The sequence below is a fragment of the Trichosurus vulpecula genome, chromosome 4 (assembly GCF_011100635.1).
Source record: "Trichosurus vulpecula isolate mTriVul1 chromosome 4, mTriVul1.pri, whole genome shotgun sequence".
Taxonomy (NCBI): Eukaryota; Metazoa; Chordata; class Mammalia; order Diprotodontia; family Phalangeridae; genus Trichosurus; species Trichosurus vulpecula.
The window spans coordinates 123,500,935-123,520,518 of NC_050576.1; the positions used below are offsets into that span (position 1 = coordinate 123,500,935).

At 34.1% G+C, this 19,584-nt stretch overlaps 1 protein-coding gene across 1 annotated transcript in view; it reads left to right on the forward strand.

Annotated features, from left to right (window-relative positions):
- LYPLAL1 (lysophospholipase like 1) overlaps positions 1-19,584 on the forward strand; it is a 55,233-nt gene that overhangs the window by 15,039 nt on the left and 20,610 nt on the right. The window contains exon 3 of the mRNA XM_036753438.1: positions 15,098-15,267. Within this exon, the coding sequence (XP_036609333.1) occupies positions 15,098-15,267 (170 nt within the window). The remainder of the gene's footprint in view (positions 1-15,097; positions 15,268-19,584) is intronic.

The following is a 19,584-nucleotide window of genomic DNA, read 5'->3' on the forward strand; positions in this document are numbered from 1 at the left end:
ATATTCGAATGTTTAAATATACAGCAAGTTATATATTTTTAAAGGTCTGTTATGTTTCATAAGTCTCTTTCTACAACAGCAATCAAGTGTATTGATGAAAATATAACAGTAGGTTACAAAACTTATTATTAAAAATGAACTTAAAGCATCAGGAGTTTAAAAGTTTGGTTTTTTGGTTTCCAAACTTACTAGGAATCTTCTAAACAAAAAATATAGAGAGTAATGCTCATTTCAGTATTTTAATCAAGTTTGAAAATGTATTTCAAAGTTACTCTTCTGTCCCAAGCAGTGATAATTTTTTTCTTTTATTTGTTTTATGTATAATGTAGGAGTTACAAAGTTTTATTTCCAGATATCTTATAGAACTTTTTTTCTAAAGCAATTGGCAATGTCAGCTGTTTATAAAATCTAAAATAACAAGACTAAGAATATTTAACTTGTCAAATATAATTCAACTTTGTGTTGATTAAGAAATAAGATATTGTAGGTTAAGGGTTTCTAAGATTAACTTGGCCATTCCATCTTACTTGCTCTCTCACATTTCTATTAACAATTTAAAATTAAACAGAAAGTTCATTGCATCTATATTATCTGTTTGCATTTTCTTTGTGGATTAAGAGAGGTTAAAGTAATTATTTTTTGCCTATCAAATTATAATGATAAGTGTTTTACTTCTTAGCCTTCAGATTGCCCAATAGTGTTACAAACTGAAAGGATAATCAAGTGTGATAATGTATATAAACTACTTTGCAAACCTAAATCTCTATATACATTATAGATATTATTGGTGTGAGTTTTAGTATTTGTATTCCTGTAGTTTCTACTTTTTAGTTAAACTAGTTGTGGTGATGTTGGTGGATATTGGTCATAATCTTTTTTTAATTCAGTTTTATGTTATTTTCAGTTCCTAATTCTCTTCTTCCATCCTTCCCTTAACTCCTCCATTGTGAAAGCGAGAAAAATAAAATATGTTACAAATATATATAGTCAAGCAAAACAAATTCCCACATTAGCCAGGTCATATATAACCTCTTAATCTCATGCTGCCAGGCTTAGTGAATGTAATATGTCATATGTATATCTGAGTTACTTTTTTTTTTCCCTAGACTTTAACATTTTGCTCCACAAAATGTTAATTACCTACTTCTGTTTTTCTTTAAGTTTATATACTTATGTTATGGGCCATATTCAGAAAATGGCCTATTTATAGAGCTATGTGATTATTTGGAGATGAATCAATTGTTCATGCCTAAATGCAGAGAAATATTTAAGGCTATTCAGTACTATTAGGATTATTAGGGGTGATTACAGATTATCAAATTAAAAAATTTCTAGGCAGTAACTAGTTTTTCTGTCCCTTTTTTACTTCTGATTCAGTAAAATGACTAGAAAATAGAATGCTTTACTTCTGCACCTTGACTCTGCCTTTTAGTAATTACTTGACCTTTGGCAAATCACTTAGCCTCTTTGATCCTCCTCAGCTTCCTCAGCCATAAAATAAGGGAATTGAATTAGATGATCCCTGAGATCCTTCCCAATTCTACCATTAACTATTGGAAATTCTGTCATGAGTCTGTGTAATTTCACATTTATTTTTCTAGCAAATTACTTTCAGAGCATCTGACTTTTCAAATGGTCTTGAATAGCTTTTAATGTTTGTAAGTGCTTGGGCAGATGTTTTGTTTCCAGTTTCATAATGTAGGCTACAATCAAAATATATATTATATCTAATTTTTTAAGAAGTGCCTGTTGGCCCATTGTCAGGTTAGCTCTGCTTCATTTGGAAAAACTAGAGAGATTTGGGCTAGATGATAATACAGTTAGATAGAATCGGAACTGACTGCATGAGTAGGTTCAGAGAAGGGTTCTGAAGAGTTATTGTGAAGGGTTCAGTGTTATTTTGTCCAGGGGTTACCCTCCAGCAGAGTGCCTCAGAGATCTCCATTTGGGCCTTGTGCTCCTTAACATTTTTATAAGTAACTTAGAACAAGAGATTTGATGATCTGCGCATCAAATTTGCAGTTGATACAACCTTGGAAGGGTTAGTTAACCTAATGGATGACAGAATTCAAAGAGATTTTGACTAAGAGAACGTTACACAAAAAACAAAACAAAAAACAATGAAAAAGAGAACATTACATTAGATCTAATAAGATGATGTTTAGTAAGAGTAAATGTAAAGTCTTATACTTGTGTTCAGTACACATCTAACAAGTGCAGGATGGAGGAAGACATGATTGTCTGAAAAAGATACAGGGATTTTAGAGCACTCTAAACATTGTGAGTCACTTGTGTGATGTTAACAGCTAAAAAGCTACTGCGAATAAAGGTTGCATTAAGAGAAGCATAGTTATCAGGTATTAGGAGATGATAGAGCCTTTGTACTCTCTCCTAGTCAGACCATATTTGGAATATTGTGTTCAGTTCTGGACAATATAGTTTAAGAAGGATCTTGATAAGATGGTGTCTAGAGGAGGACAGCTAGTACCCTAGAGTTATGTTGCTGTAAATTATGTCGTGTGAGGATCGATTGAAGTAAGTGCGTATATTTAGCCTGGAGAAGAGAAGACTCCAGAGAAAAATGGTGATTCTCTCTCTTCAAGTATTTTGAAGAAGTTGGACTTACTGTTTTACTCCAGAGGCTGTAATCAAGAGCAATAGGTAGAAAATTCAAAGAGAGAAATTTATATTTGATGTGAGGAAAAATCTAAATTAGAAGAGGCTGGATACATACGTGTGGGGGGGGGGGCGGGATATATATACATGGATATATAGAGACTTGTCATGTATGGCAGATTATCTTTAGATATGGATTGGACTGGTCCCCCAACTCTGAAATTCTATGAAGTACATATGAAATATCACCTGCATGCCTTTCTTAAGCAGGCAGAAGAAACAAAGTTAATTTTTCTTGTCTTTTATCTGAATTCAAATATTTTTTCCTAGAATTTTACATGTTGTAAAGTTAACAACTCAGTTTCATTAAATGCCAAAATACTTGAGAAACTAGCAATAAATATTTAACAAACAGCTCACTGTAGTTGAAAGAAAATTGGATTCAGTCTATAGACTTGAGTTGTATTTGCATATTTACTAGTAACTAACTTCATGAATTTAGGCAAGTTAACTTCTTCAGGAATTTCAGTTTTGTATGATGGGATTTGGACTAGATTAAACAATGAGGCCCCATTCGGCTCTGAACATTGTATGAATTCTGCCAAAAATGTAAGTTTGTTACTGCTGTCTACCTGACTGTGTTTACTATGTCATATTAAGCAATCTTCAAACACATACATGCTAACTGTTGAAAACTTGTTGAAATAGTTTTATCTTTTTGACAAAAATGTAAAATTTTGTCTTTTCTCAAACTTAGTGTATGGGGGATATCTGTTTTGCAAAACTAGTGTCTAGGAGGAGAGGATATAGGGTACAACAGAGGGAAGAAATCTAACATATTAAGGAAGCTTATCTGAGAGATCTTTTTAAAGACTTCCAGAGCTTGTAGTTTAGTTTGAAGTTGTAAGTAAAAATCTTGGGACTCCATTATGGTGTCATAAAATATATTAATGAACTACCCAGATCTAGTCTCAGTATCAGGTATAAAAATAATATTAACTGTGCTGTAAATTGATATATATATATATATATATATATATATATCTTTCTTGTTGGTATTACTATAAGTTATTTGGATCCCTCTATTTGGGATGACAGAACTAAGTATGTAATGTTTTGTTGACCAGATGGTCAAAGTTCCATATTATGGGGGACCTGGTTTAATTTCCTTTTCTTCTTAATCGATACCAATGATGCCTGTTTACTTTTCATGTCATTTTAAATGCTTCCCACTATTGACATGCTTTTAACTAACTTCTTTCATTAAATTATTAAAGCATGACCTTGTTAAGTATGAATTCCTATTATTCTGATTTTTACATTTTCTTTAAAAGTCAGGAGTTGAAATTAGATCTGTAAGAACCGATGCAACTCTTCAATCCATGTCTACATTGCATTTTAAAGAAAAAAAATTATTTTAGGTTAGCATAGGAATAGCTTTAAATAAATTTCCATTTTAATTACTTTGATGCTGCAGTATACCAAAGTATTGAAGTAGTTGTGATGCAAATTGTATTTAGTATAACATTTATTTGTGTGTATACTTACCTTCCTACTTTATAGTACTTTTGAACCTAAATCAGAGATTCTTGGTGTTATCTCTGATTTCCTCATTGTGGTTTTCATTTTTGGTAGCCCTGTGGAAGTGGAACTTAACAAGTCCTTAGTCAGCTTTCATGCTAGTTGTATATTTTTGGTATATTGTTTGAAGAGTTCAGCTATAGTATATATAGTTTATAGTAATACAAGCAAGACTACATAATTAGTGGGCATTTATATATTGTTCTTAGCCATGTAATGCTTTAAATCTTAGTGGAATTTTTGTACAACTTACTGTAGTAACTTACTGCCTTTGATATCAAGAATTTTGGGCATTGTGTTAATTGTATACTTTCTATTGTTTGATGATGTAGTTATAATGATAGGACTCCAGAACAAACGAGGCTAAGTGGTCCAAATGTCCATAAAAGTATATAGGAGAAGATAAACCATTTGTACTTTTCCTCTGTTAACTCTCCGACAGGCATATAAGGGTCACAGCTTTTGATTGGATGAAACTGCAGCTAGTACTCTCTTCTGCCTTAGATAGTTAATATTAGATCCTCTCGTCATTTTGGGGTCCTGATAAAGAAACTCCTCCTACTGAAGCCTGGTGTCAATAAGTGACCCCAAAATCTTCTCTACCACATCTGGGTCTGATTAGGAGTGCCCCCTCCCACATCTGGTACCAATTACATGTTTCAACTAAGCCCATTCTTAAGGTATATAATTTTGCCACCTGAACTCCAACTTTGGGCATGTTAACTCTCTGACATGTTTCCCTCGCCATCACACTAGGTGATTTTCTTGTATCACTGGGGACAAGCTCTGTCTGTTTATATTGCCATTGTGTGTGTGCGTGTGCACGTGCGCATGCGTGTGTGCCTGTGCGTTTGCGCACACCTCCGCACACTTTTGTTTGCCTGCTTTCTGTTCCACATAATAATAAAGCTCTTACGTGTGTCAGCTTCCTGAGTTACCAATTTCCTGGAAATTCCTAAACCCAGGACTTTGCTTTGATGCCAAATAAAGCAGGCATGTCTTCATTCAAGATTTACTTAGTTGCAACGGTACGTCAGTGCTATTATTGAGATACATTGATTGATAGGGCTAGGTAAATTATTAATACCATGCCTAAGTGCAAAAGCATTGACTATGAACATGCTATTAAGCAATTTGAAATTCTCAGCTTTTTTCACTAGTATTTAAAAGACTAGTAGTATTTTGTTAGAGAAATATTGTAGAGAAATATTCTCAATGGCATACTATATTATACTCAGATCATTTGGTGTTTCAGAAAAATTAACTCTTCCCAAGTACATGAATTTTCAGTCATTAATTTTGATGTTGGCAGAATAACATGATAACACCGATGCCCAGAAGGGCAGTTACCACCTCCTTTCAACTCTTGTCAAACATGAAAAAATAGTTATCATGTAGCCCAACCTGCTACATTTCAAGTAATATTAAACAATGTGATAGGCTTAGTACACGGCCTAACACATAGTAAGCACTTAACAAATGCTTGTTGAATGAGGTCTTGTCTTCATTATTTTAATGAACTTAAGATTCCATAAACTTTCATGTGGATATTTGCAGGGTGCAAATTACCAAGCCTGAAAAGCCTATGCATAGCATTTTATTATCTATGTTATATATGTTAGGTATTATATATAAAGTAAAATGCTAGTCATAAGCTTTTTATTTAGGCCTTGTAAAGTGCTTTACTCTTTGCACCCTTGATTCACTGGTCATTGCCAATAATTCTCCCCTTCCTTAGTATCTAAGGTGAAAATTAGAATCTGAGAATGCAAGGCAGTAATCTTGATACCACACCATGAATCCACTATGGGACATAGCCCTCAAAAACTAGGTTGACAAATTCTGACACAGCTATATATTTTTACTGAGGCCTCTTCATAGATGGGGGAGGAGTACAGCTGAACCTGTGACCCTTCTGGGAATGCTTATCTATTTGAATGATTGTGGATTCTCTAGGATGGCTTTGTGCATGGTATATAATTAAGTGGGGACGCAAGCTCAAGACACATAACCCCAGGAAACATAAACCAAAAAAGAATGGCAAAATGAGTTCATTACTATCCTCTAGGTAGTCAATCAGTAAACATTTACTAAGTGCCTATTATGTGCCAGGCATTGTACTAAGCAAAGAGATACAAAGAAAGGCAAAAGACAATTTCTGCTCTCAAGGAGCTCACAAACAAACAAGGCAGTGAGTTGAGTAAGATGAGTCTTTGGAACCAATTTTAAAAAATCTTAACCCAAATGCTGTTCTTTTTGTTTATCTTAAAGAGTTGTTTTGAAAAAAGTGCTTTTGGGGCAGCTAGGTGGAGCAGTGAGTAGAGCATGGACCCTGGAGTCAGGAAGATCTGAATTCAAATACAGCCTCAGACCCTTGACACATGTACCAGCCGTGTGACCTTGGGCAACTCACTTAACTCCAATTGCTCTGCCAAAAAAGAAAAAAAAAAAAAAGGAAAAAGTGCCTTTGTAAATATGTGTTATCAGTCTATAACTACGGTGGGCTAACTAGGGCTGTCAAAGTTCACAGACCCCCTGAAATCTGTCTACTGACTTCAGGTCGAGAGCCCCTGCTGTTAGACTTGTAAACATTGGCTACCTGTCTTTGACTTCACACCCACTTCCCCACCTCTGAAGCTATTTTACTTAGGAGAATGGCTCAGTATGTTCTAGACTTGTTGATAGAGTAGAAGAAAGCACCCTTTAATAGGCAGGATATATCAACAGAACAGTCTCTACATGACAGTTTTCACAAAGCCTTTGATCTTGATGAGAACATCTAATAAAAGAGTTCTTTCAGTACTTGTTTTACTGTGCAGCTATCCACACACCAGTTGATCACATCTTGTTCCTCCTGCATATTTGATATGCATATCGCTCAAAAACTAAACTTGTTTCCCTCCTCCACACATCTTAAGCATGGCCCTTGTTGATTTCTTTGGTTTGATGATGACTAAGTACTATGCAATGTGAAAATAACAATATATGGAGAATATCTAATAACTTTTGATAAGGAAAAATTTTTGATAAGGAAAATGGTTTTTGACTAAGCACAGTAACACATATAATCTTTTAAGTATTTTATTCACACGTCTTTTAGGGGGTGGAAGTTATCTGATATGTACTGCATATGACTTGGTTGATATTGTGTTGGTGTGTGATATGACATAATGCTCAGATTTCAAGGTGTGTTTTGTTTTCACTTAACCTTGAGTAGAAATCACACATGTGGAAAGTACTAATTGAGAGCCAGAATTACCTTCTTTGAACTTTGGATAATGTCTTCCACTGAACAATTTTCTTTGTCACTGTTGTGGTGTTTCATACTGCAAATTAATTTTAAAATGCTAGGGTATAAAAAATTAAAACATTGAGATTCTCTCAGCACCTTTTTAGTTCATATTTCTCTGAGTTCTTCGTGACACGTATCTAATGCGCTATTGCTGCTGACTTGAACCATTGAGCTAGGGTGTTAATTATTTTACCAGTATACTATGGTCAGTGTTTCCAGAATAAGTCTCCTCTTGAAAAGTTTATTATTTGGTCATAAATGTCATTGCAGGGTAGGAATGTAGTAGAGTAGGGGAAAGGGAGTTGCTATTCTCTGTTCAGTTTTAAGTCAGTTTTATTTCTTTTTATACTAATTAACCATCACAGTTGTGAAAGTATATAAATCAAGAGAGAGTTGGACACTTTTTAACCATTCTGTAGATATAAAAAAAGATAAGTTTTTTCATTTAGTAATATACAGTGAAAGATTATAGTTTTTAAAATATTACAGAACAGAATCAATTCTTTTGACCAAGTGGAACCTCAAACAGAAAGCCCCATCATCAAAATATAATAGTACCACAGCAACACCATAGGTTGCTGTCAGTAATAAAAAATGATATTAATAATGCTATCAGTATATGCATCTGTCTGGGACAGATTTAGATGGGGATAATATTTACACAGAGCGGTATCCGACAAACTAGTTATAGCATGACAGGGAATGTTCCAATCTATCTATCTATGACTCAGCAGGGGTTGGGAAGGGAGTGTGATGTGGGGAACTAGCCATAGTGATGGATCCTCTGGGATGGATACAAGTGGTGATTGGATGGCAGAAGATTGTAAGTCAAGGCCTGGGAAAGCATGCCCCCATTTGGAAGAAAGTATCTTGGGAAAGAAAAGCACCTTCATTGTCAGCACCCTGGGGCAAACCTGTTTCCCCATACTAGTTATGGCTATTTTATTTATGCGCAGGTTTTTTTTCCAACTTTGTTTCTCAACTTACTTTCCAGTTCTAGTACTGCATCTCTGTCTGAACTAGATGTCGTCCCACATCTCAAATTCATCTTGCCCCAAACTGAACTTAATCACTTTCCCTCAAATCCCAGTTCTCTTTTTTTTCGTTTGTGACAGCAGATTCATCCAGCTTCACAAATTCAAAAGGATTGGTGTTAATTTTGAATATTCTCCTTTACTTATATCTGATCAGTTACCAAATCAAGTAGATTTGACCTGTAATCTATTGCATCTGATACCTTCTATGTATCTCAGATTCCTAGAATCTCAGACCTAGGAGGGACCTCTGAGATCATTTTTTCCCCAGTAATTGAATGAGAATCCCCTTTCCAACATTGTTGCAAATTATCATGCAACATACTTTTTGAGATACTTTTTGAACTAATTATTACTACCTCAAAGGCAACCCATTTCCTTTTGGACAGTTTTGATTCCTAGGAAGTTTTCCTTATATTGATTCTGAAACTTGTCTCTTTGCAACTTTAACTCAGTATTCCTAGTTCTGCCTTCTGAGACCAAAACAAGTGTAGTCCTTCTTCCCCAAGACAGCCCTTCAGATGCATAAAATAGCGACAAATTTTTTACTTCATTTTTATCTTTACCAGGCTAAACATTTTTAGTTTTGACCACCCTACTAGCCCTTTGCTGGATGTGCTTAAGAACTTCCCTAAAATGTGACACCCAGAACAGAAAATAATATTTGATATATAGTCTTAACAGTGTAGAATATAACAAAACCGTAACATTCTTCATTCACTACACTTTTTGTGATGCATTCTAAGATCTCTAGTATTTTTATCTGTTATGTTATACATATTCTTCATTCATTGATCCTTCAGTTGTCCAAATTCTCTCTAGCTCATTTTCATAGGTTGTATTGTTTCATTCATGTCTCCTTTATCTTGTATTTGTATAGTTAATTTTTTAACCCAAATGTAGGACTTGATGTTTATTTACCTATCTTAAATCCATTTTCTTAGATTGAACTGACAGTTATGTCCTTTTGAGACCTTTTGGATCCTCCCTTTGTAATATATTTTATTTGCAATCATAGATCTCTGTGATCCACATATTGATGATCACGCCCTCAAAGCTACCATGTTGTCATTGATTGGAATAAAGCCAAGGACAGAGACTAGTTGTACTCCATGAGTGAACTCCTTCAAGGTTGACATTGAACCTTTAATCACCACTACTTAGGTTCATTTAATCAGCTTGTTGAATCCATCTAAATTATTATGTCGATGCCTGCAAGGATATGGATTAGATTCTATAGCATATTTTGTGTGTATATTTTTTCCTTCTTATTAGATTGTAAGTTTTTGAAAAGAAGTATCTATGGCTTATTTCATCTTCATATCCTCAGTTTATAAAATAATGCCTTTCACATTGTAGGTACTTAATAAATGTTTATTGAACTGAACTGAGTACACAGATCTAAGCAGTTCATTTCTCTATACAAAAAACCTTCCGGCTTCTCATTATCAAACTCTTTAGCCTAATATTTCTTCCAGATTACCTCTCCAGTCTTATTTCTAGCTATTTTCTTTAATACATTTTATATTTAAGCAAAACTGGACTGTTATCTGATCCCATATCTCCTCAAGACATCTTGTATATCTGTGCCTTTAGCTATCCTACTCCCTATGACTGGACCAATCTCTTCCCTTCTCTTTGTCATTTCTATCCTAGGTCAAAAACACTCACTCCATTAATGGGAGATAGGTCACAAATAACAGTATAATATGAAGAAGAATATGATAAGTGCAAAGGAGAGGTGCAGACAAAGTACTATGAGAAATTTGAGGAGGGAGACATCATTTTAAGCTGGGAGGATCAGAGCTTCATGGTAGAGGTAACATCTGAGCTGGACTTTACAGGATGGAAAGGATTTTAGCAGGTAGAAAAGGAGGTTGGTAGGGAAGCAAAAGAGGTCTTTTCCAGTCATGATGGGATGGTGTAAGTAAAGGCACAGAAATGGAAGGGATCCCAAAATGAATTGGCTAGAGAAGGTAATGTTGTTTGTCTAGAATTATATAAAAAATAGTAATTTGAAATAAAGGTGGCAAGGTAGTTTGGAACCAGATTTTAGAAGGCTTTTGAGTTCCAGAATAATTTATGTATGCCTTGTTGTTTACTGGACAATAGAGACCCACTAAAAGTTTTTGAGGACTAATATGATCAGGGAAAACTTATCAGGAATATATGTAATGGCTCTACTGAAGAAGAGAAAGACTAAAAGCAGGAAGACCTCATAAAAGACTTTTCACAGTATTTGAGGTCAGGCATGCATAATGAAAACTTGAACTAGGGTGGTTTCAGTGAGACTTGAAAGATAAGATTTGCCCACTGATTGGGCAGTGGGAATAATGGAAGGAATTCAGAGTCAAAGATTACTTCAAAATTTTGTGCATGGGTGATTCAGAGAATGGTGGTACTGAAACAAATTAGGGAAAAAAGCAGGTTTTCAGATAAAAATTTTGTTTTGTTTTAGAAATATTGAACTTGGGTGCTAGATGGACATCCAGGTGAAAAATTCCGGTAGGCATTGGAAATTGTTAGTCTGGAGCTCAGCAGAAATAGTCATGTCATGGCTAGAATTTTAGAAGATACCTATTTTATGTAAGTGGATGAGATTGCCAAAGAAGATGCTATGGAAGGAGAGGAAGGTGAAGAAAGATCTTTAGGGAATGCCAGTTGAGTTTAACCTGGAAATCATTGGAAGCCTTTGAGGGAATAATTTCAGTACAATCATGGGGATCAGAAGCTAAATTTTAAGGAATTCAGGAGTGAGTGAGTGGTCTAGAAATGTAGATAGTGCAGACAAGAGGTTTTTACAACCAACATTCAACAGACAATACTCCAAAAACCAAGTAAAAAAAAAAAAGCATCCTGTAGGAAGATAGGCCAGTCCATGTTCCTATTTGACACCTCTGGTCTAGACCATTCTTTTAAGACATTCAGCATTAGCCAGGAGAGAAGAGGTAATGTGGTAGCAGAAAGTAAAAGTTGGCAACGAAAATATGTGTGTTGTTTTAACATACTCATGTTTGTGCAAATTCATTTTTATTATTTCTTTTTTATTAATTTATTTTAAACTTAAATACTAAATCTTATATGCCCAATAAGAAAAGAAACATTATAAACTTAAATACTAAAACTTAAATACAAAATAAGAAAAGAGAAAAAAAGTATTTCCATGTGTACAGCAGAACATGAGAGGATTCAAAATATACAGCAATAAATTTCCATTTCAAGAAAGCCTATATAATAAATACTACATATTGTGTTCAGAGCTACCCATCTTGTCTTTGCTTCCTCTCTGCTGTGCACTTTTTACTTTGTTTTTTTTTTCCCCTTCCTCCCCCCCATTTTTATTATTTTAAAAATTGTTTACCTGACAGCATGTCAATTAGCAGAAGAAATTTGATCCTTAGTTCATTTGGAGATAATTTTAAGGTTTTTTACTTCAAAGAAAAGTAATTTAGTTTAAGTTTGATGCTATCCTTTACTGACACAGGTGGTTGTTGTCATAGGTATAACAGCCATTGAATGACCATTGGATTGTGTGATTTCTAGGGAGCAATAAATATACAATATAAAACTGAATGTACCAACTCTTTATTACCTTGCTGTAAATATCGTTGTACTACAACATCATTTTAACATTGTAGGTATAGTTTAATTGTATTTTAATTTTTAATTTTTTTAATTGGAGGTGTACATAAAGTTCCTTGCTAAATATGTTTACCATGGTAATGTCTGAATTGTATTCTACCAGCTAATAAAGGGATTTTAGTCTTGAGTATTTTTGTCATAATTACAGTGAGTTAGATTAAATAAAAATAGCTGTTCTTCTTAAAATGCCATGCTTCCATTGTCCATATTCCAAGTATCTTTTAAAAACTTTAATTCTTTCAAATATTTTAGTAAAAATACTAACATTTGTATTACATAAGCATAGACCTTTTTCTATTCTTTAAGAGCAGTTAATTCACAACACTGAAGCATTGTTAAAAAAAGTCGGGGGTGTGGGGAGGGCGGGTCTCAGTTCCAAGAATGATTCACATTTTAGGCTATGATATCATCCTTAAATTTAAGTGCTTTGACAGAGAAATAAACACTTGGAGAAGTAGCAGAATAAAATGGTGAACGAAGTAGGGGCAAGATAGAAAAATAACATTTTATTTCAAGCTTTTAAGAGTATCATGAATTCTCTGTGATGCAGAGTATGCTGACATTAAAGTGACAGTTAAAGAAAAATCTTTGCCTTGTTAATGATGCTAATCCTATTTAGAAGCCACCTGTTTTCATTTTTATTGTCACTTTAAGTAGATTGTCAGCAGTTTTTTTTTTACTTCCATTTCGGAGATTGGGGGCGCTCAAGCAAAAATTACGTTTTCCAAAATTCAAATTTAGACCATATCTTACTTCTCTTAACTCTATCCTGAACCAAGAGCAGGATACTAGAAAAATAAAGATGGGTGGGGAGGAACATGATAGCAATCTTATTGGTGTCTGTCACATACTATAACTGAACTATACTCAGCGAAGAGAGAATGTGAGTGATAATCAGGACCTTCTCTAACTTCTTTCCTACTTCTTCTAGTAGGATCAATCTTTCTACCAAATAATTTTGCCATAGGCACATTTGGATCATGAGCTTTATTAATGGCCTCAAAGATTCATTTTTCTTGCTCAGCTAGTTCATAGTTTACAGTTCTCAGTTCTGTGACTACACCAATGTGCTATAGCTCTTTTAATAGAGCCTTTGGTATTGAGATGTAGATTCAGCCCTGAACTATGGGATCTATCTAAATTAATCTAAAACTGGAATATTTTGTATCTAGTATGTCAGCATAACACTCATTCATTATGCATTATTTTTGACTGCCTCATATTATGAGTGTTCTGCTGTGATATTCTTAGTGTCCTTGCTTAGAAGAAGGTTGTTTTTTTTTCCTAGTGCTTCAGTCTGAATAATCACCTTGAGTATCCTATATGGAATATTATACCTATGTTTTAACAAAGCATTTGGTAATGGCTTTCATGTTACTCTTGTGAAAACAAAAAAGATGTGGACTAGATCAGAGGTGTCCAACATGCTGTCCCACTCACAACATTCCCTGGTGCCACCGAACTAGATTAAAATGTAATTGCAAAATATTTAACAAGATAAAATTTAAAAATAAAATGGAAATTAGATAATGTTAACGTGATTTTCTAAGTCAATATTCCCCTGTGGGTTAGTGATCCTGTTTCTATTGAGTTTGACACTACTGGGTTAGATGAAAGCACAGTTATATATATATATCATAATTGTTTAGACTCAAACAGTAATCATTAATTGTTCATCCTTAGCTTGGAAATTGCTAGCAGAGTGCCCGCAAGGGAGTTATGCTTAACTCTGTGCTGTTCAATATTATCAATGACTTGGATAAAGGTATAGGTAGTATATTTATCAAATATTCAGATGACAAAAGTTGGGAAGATAGCTGATATGGATGAGAGAATTAAAAAAAAAAATCTTGAACAGGTAAAACGTTGGATTGAATTCTATAAGGTGAGATTTAATGGAGATTAAATCAGCCTCCCCAGTCAAGACATTGATATGGCTTGATATCTTTTCATTTGAAAAAGATCTGTGGATTTCAAGAATCACAGAATCTGGTTTGAAAGAGATTTTGGAGATTCTCCAGAACCAATAATCCCCTCTTTACCATCCCAGCAAGTGGTCATCCAATATGTCCCTTTGTCTTCTGCTTGATGTTTAAGTTCCATACAGATTCAAAATTTTGCTCTGTTTGGAAGTGATTACAGTTATTTTTTTTTCTATCATTCTCATTGCTTGGGCAGACTTTGTCTAACTAGATTTGATTACTTAAGCCAATGATATGAATATTAACTCATGTCCAGGGCTTAAATTAAACAGGAAGCAAGCCTACTTAAAATTATTTGCTGATTTTTTTTATCTTTAAAATATGCTTTATTGATGTCTTTTCTCTCTTTATCAATATTCATTAAATGAATTTGAGAAAAATAAAATATAACTCACTTTGTTGTCTTATTTTTGTTTTTTTAAGTAGTTTGTGTTTGAAGGGGAAGTACTTGAGTTTTCTTTAAGAAACTGAAGTGTTATTATGTGAAGGAGGGCTTAATTAAAGTTCTTCTCCAACGACAGAACTAAGGGAAGTTGCTTCATGTAGGGAGAAAATTTTTGGCAATTAGAGCTGTCAAAAAGCTTAGATTTACCTTGGGAAGTAGCTGGTTTCCCATTACTGAAGAACTTCTAATATACTGGAAAGAGCATTGGGTATAGAATCAGAGGTTTCTGCTACTCACTACATGTCTGTCAAATAACATCAGTCTCTGGTTCAACTATGAAGTGAGGGGATTGATAAACTCAAAAATGCCTTCCAGCTCTAAATCCCATGGTCATCGGTTAGGGATATTATGGAGGGTTATATATTGATTTTTGAAAACTAGAAAATTTGTTCTCCATCTCAGAAACTCAAAAGGAATTTGAGATTGTTCCTATTTTCTTAAAATTCATTTAAACCTTTTATCTTTGGTAGACTTATTTAAATATCTCTTTACGTTTATTTTCTAGGCCATATACACCATTGAAAGGAGGACTCTCCAATGTGTGGTTTGACAGATATAAAGTATCAAATGATTGCCCAGAACACCTTGAATCTATTGACTCAATGTGCCAAGTACTTGAAAATTTAATTGAAGAAGAAGTAAAAAGTGGCATAAAGAAGAATAGGATACTAGTGGGTAAGACATTCTAGTGTCAGCAGTATATATAAAAGATATATTCACATACATCCAAACATATATATTGAACTATATCTGTGATGTATTTAAGCAATTATGTATTTTTATTAATAACAATAATGTATAAATTATGTTAAACTATATATGTTGTTTTCAGTTTAATTTATAAATTATTATAAATTTATAAGTTATTTTAGCATGAATCTTTTACATGATATTAGTGTATATACTTTGAGGTAATGAAGTATAAGTGTATTTTAAGAGTACTAACACATTTTTTCCTCAATGAATCATCTTTAGTAGATTATAAATTTCAAACTTCTGGGAGAAATTAACATAATTTCTCTGAACAATTATTTAAGCATGTGCAAGACTGACTGACAGTTGCAGTCCTTAAAAGGAATTAAAGTGCAAAAGAGAATACACCTGAAATTTGTTAAAAACTCATTTGTTCAAAACTAGTAGCCTACAGATATGGAATTTGGGCACTTTCAGTTAAACAGGGCTAAAATTTTTCATTTTTAAATTGATTTTGAAATAATTTGAAAGTAGATTTTATTGCTTTATCTGTAGCTGTCAAAAAGCCTAAATTGTTGTGTTTGCCCCTTTTCAGATTAAAAAAATAAAACTGTGACAGACTGGTAAAAGGTATTTGTTAAGAGATAATTTTGATTCTAAAGAAATTTGCAGTAGAATCTAATCACAAGGAAAAGGAATGCCCTTACTCCCGTTTAAGTAAGATTTTTAAAAAGATAAAACATGTCTGAGACAAGGTTTTAGGGAATTTAAATGAATTGTGTTCTTTGAACTGTTAAGAGGTCATAGTACTTATTAAGCTGCTTGAGGAAATTGATTTAGAGGTTTTCTTGAATTCAGAGTAACATTTAAGTCATTGACAAGGCAGTCAGAGAATAATTAAAATTATGCACAAAATTGTATTCAATTTTCTGTTGTAGGTTTCTTGAAAATTTCTCCAAGTTATTAACTTAGTGGTGATAATGTTCAGTATAGATAGTAATTTAGTTAAGGTACATTTTTTAGCATATACCATGTGCAGGAAATTACTGTGTTTTATTCTGTAAGGGCAGAATAAGCATAAATAATGTGCCCCCCACCCCATCAAATTCAGTTAAATTTAACACATTTTTATTAAACTTCTGCTGTGTGCCATCCATTCAATTACCTAGAACAGGATGTATCTTCATAGATAACTGTAATTCAGGGCAGATTGATAATGTGTTTAAGAGAGGTATGGGGGCTATTCAGAACATAGACTTCTAGATCCCAACTGAGGCATCAAGGAAAGCCATCCCAGGGGTAGCATTTGAGTTGGACCATGAAGAGTGAAGATTTTCGTTGTCACATCTGAAGGCAAGAGAGGGAATTTTATTCAGAGAAAACAGCAAGAGCAAAACAGAGGCAGTTCCAGTCAGAAGACAGTGAGTACTCTAGGACTGTGTAGGAGAGCTGTGAGAATATTAGATTGTAAAGGTTAGTTGGAAATAGATTGGATGGTATTAATTGCTGGGCTTAAGAAGTTAAACATTTTTCTATAGGTGATAGGAACCAATATGGAGATTTTGATAGATCTTAATGACTCTTATGATGTGGGGAAATGCAGAGGGAAAAGTTAAATCCTGGTTGACTCAGAGAATATTTCAGGAATGTATGATTTCATTGGCTTAGGTTAGCCCCTCTCTTGACACAGATACAATTGCTGTAGTTGAAAATAAATAAATAAAAATTCAGCATCCTATCGCCAACATGTTAGACATACTCTATAGAATCTCTTAGACATACTTCTCATAAGGCAGGTACACAGTTTGTTACCTGTTTTACACTCAAAGCCTTTCCAGCTCAGCCAGAGGTTTCATTTTCCTGACTTATCCTCTGAGACCCCAAGGTCACCTCCATGCCTTGATGAAGCATTAAAAAAGATTACCAGCCAAATTGGAAAAACACCAGACTTCAAGAATCTGCAGCCTGATCACACTTTCATTCAACAAATATTTATTAAGCATCTCAGTTCCACCTGAACTCATAGTAACTCTAGTCTTCAGTGTAGTGGGCTATCATTGCAAGGCCAGGGTGACAGTGAGTTGCTTGATAAAATGGCTTATTTTCTTCCTTGTGCCCCATAGTCTCACTACTGCAAAAATGACTTGAATTAAAGATATATTCCTTTGAGAAAAATCTAGTGATAAGAGGAGAAAACATTTCGGATGACATTTATAAGAAATAGAAGCAGTATAATCATGAGTGTATACAACAGACTACCTGGATCAGAAGAAGAAATTGATGAAAATAGGACACAAAAAACAAGCTTCACACAAAGAATCAACGGCCGTCCAATCTAGTCCATAGATCAAAGCAGTTCCTACTATAAGAAACATCCAGATTGGTCCTCCTACCTCTACTTGAAGTCCTTCAAGGAACAAGGAAGTCTATTCCTCTTATGGGCAAATCTCATTGTTAAGAAGATGGTTTTTTTTGTTTTGTTTTGTTTTGTTTAACTTGGCCTTTTTGTAATCTTTACCAGTTTTTCCATGTTGTGTTCTCTGGGTCCAAAGAATAAATCCAGTCCCTCCTCCATGTGATAGCCCTTCACATACTTAACAACAATTGGCACATCTCTCTATGAGTCTTCTTTTTTAAGGCTGACCATGCCCAGTTCTTTCAATTGATTGTAAATGTCATGAACTCAAGATCCCTTGACATCCTGGTTGCTTGTGTTGGTCACTCTTGGGCTTAACAATGTCTTTATTAAATTGTAATGGCCACAACTGAACACAGAAACCTAGATGAAGTCTGACAAGGGCAGCATACAATGGTACTATCAACCTTTTATTCCTGGAAATCTGCCTCGCTTAATAAGGTCTAAGATTGCATTAGCTTTTTCCCCTGCTGTATTATACTGCTGACTCACACAGAGTTTGTAATCCATTAAAATCCCAGATCTTTTTTAAAAAAATGACTTATTCAAACAGTGGATCTTTTGGTTTCACAGGTTTTCCTCCCATTGAATCTCGAAGGGCTTTAGTTAATATCAGATTTGCATACCACCCTATTCACTTCACTTGAGGTCAAAACTCTGTTGTCCTCTCTGTGCCATTACCAGTATAATATGTAAATTAATTATATCAATAATACTGCTAGAATATTATTCTCCCTGATACCATGCCAGATAATACAAGGGCAGTTGAACTACAATACTTCACATTGGTAGAGTTCTACCAAGATAACTTTGTATCTCCACCAAGAACATACTCTTCCAACTATTGATGGATTCTAGGTTCACTTAACATCTGCCAATAGGACCATAGTTCTGGCACTGGATAATTACATAAAAGAAGTCACCCAAGCACATCTACAGACCACTCCAGAAGCTTTTTTTTTTTTTTTGCTTTGACTTCATTTTTAATAAAGTCTCCTTGGTAGTAAGAATTGAACAAATAGTTCAGCACTTAAGATGTAGTAAAAACTTAAGATATTTTATTGAGGCCAAAATCATCAGAATAGAAAACCCAGTATGCAAAGACAAAGTGACTTCAAAAGGCAGAGCTAAATGGCAAAGTGTTATTTTGTGATTTCCTTTTTTCTCTATTCTTTATTTTTATAAGTATTGCTATAGTTTGCTTTTTACATCAGGTTGCAAACTATATCTCTTGTTTTTGTATCTGATTGTAAATTACATTTCTCATCCTACCCCTACCATCCCTTATCTAAGAAAAAAAGTTTAGCAAAAGTAACTAAGACATCAGCCTAGTCCAACATTACATATAATATTCCATACCCATAGTACTACATTTTTGCAAAGAAGGGATGGAGGTACATTCTTACACATCTTCTTTGGATTTAAGCTTGTTCATCATAATTTCACAGTGTTCAGTTTTGATTATTTTGTTGTGCTTTCCATTTACATTTTTGTAATTATTGTGAATATTCAATGAATGAATGATGAATTAATGAATGAAGCATTCATTAAGCACTGAGGATACAAATAGGAAAGTAAGACAGTCCTTCCTGTCAAGGAGTTTACACTGTAATGGGGAAAGGTTTCAGCTGTGAGTCAGATAGAAAGGTCCCATGGTCCTTAGGATGTAGGAACAAAGAAAATTGAATGTCTCTTTATTAATATCATTTCCACTGATAAAATCTTATTGGTTTCTGATGTTGAATCATTTGATAGTCTCAAGGACTTTAGTGGTAAGAACTATAACTATAGCACCTGTAGGAATAGTTGGTAGGCTATATCTCCATAGGATTTTCTTCCCAGGATTTTGGCTGAGGGCACTGGGCTGGAAGCATTGCTATTCC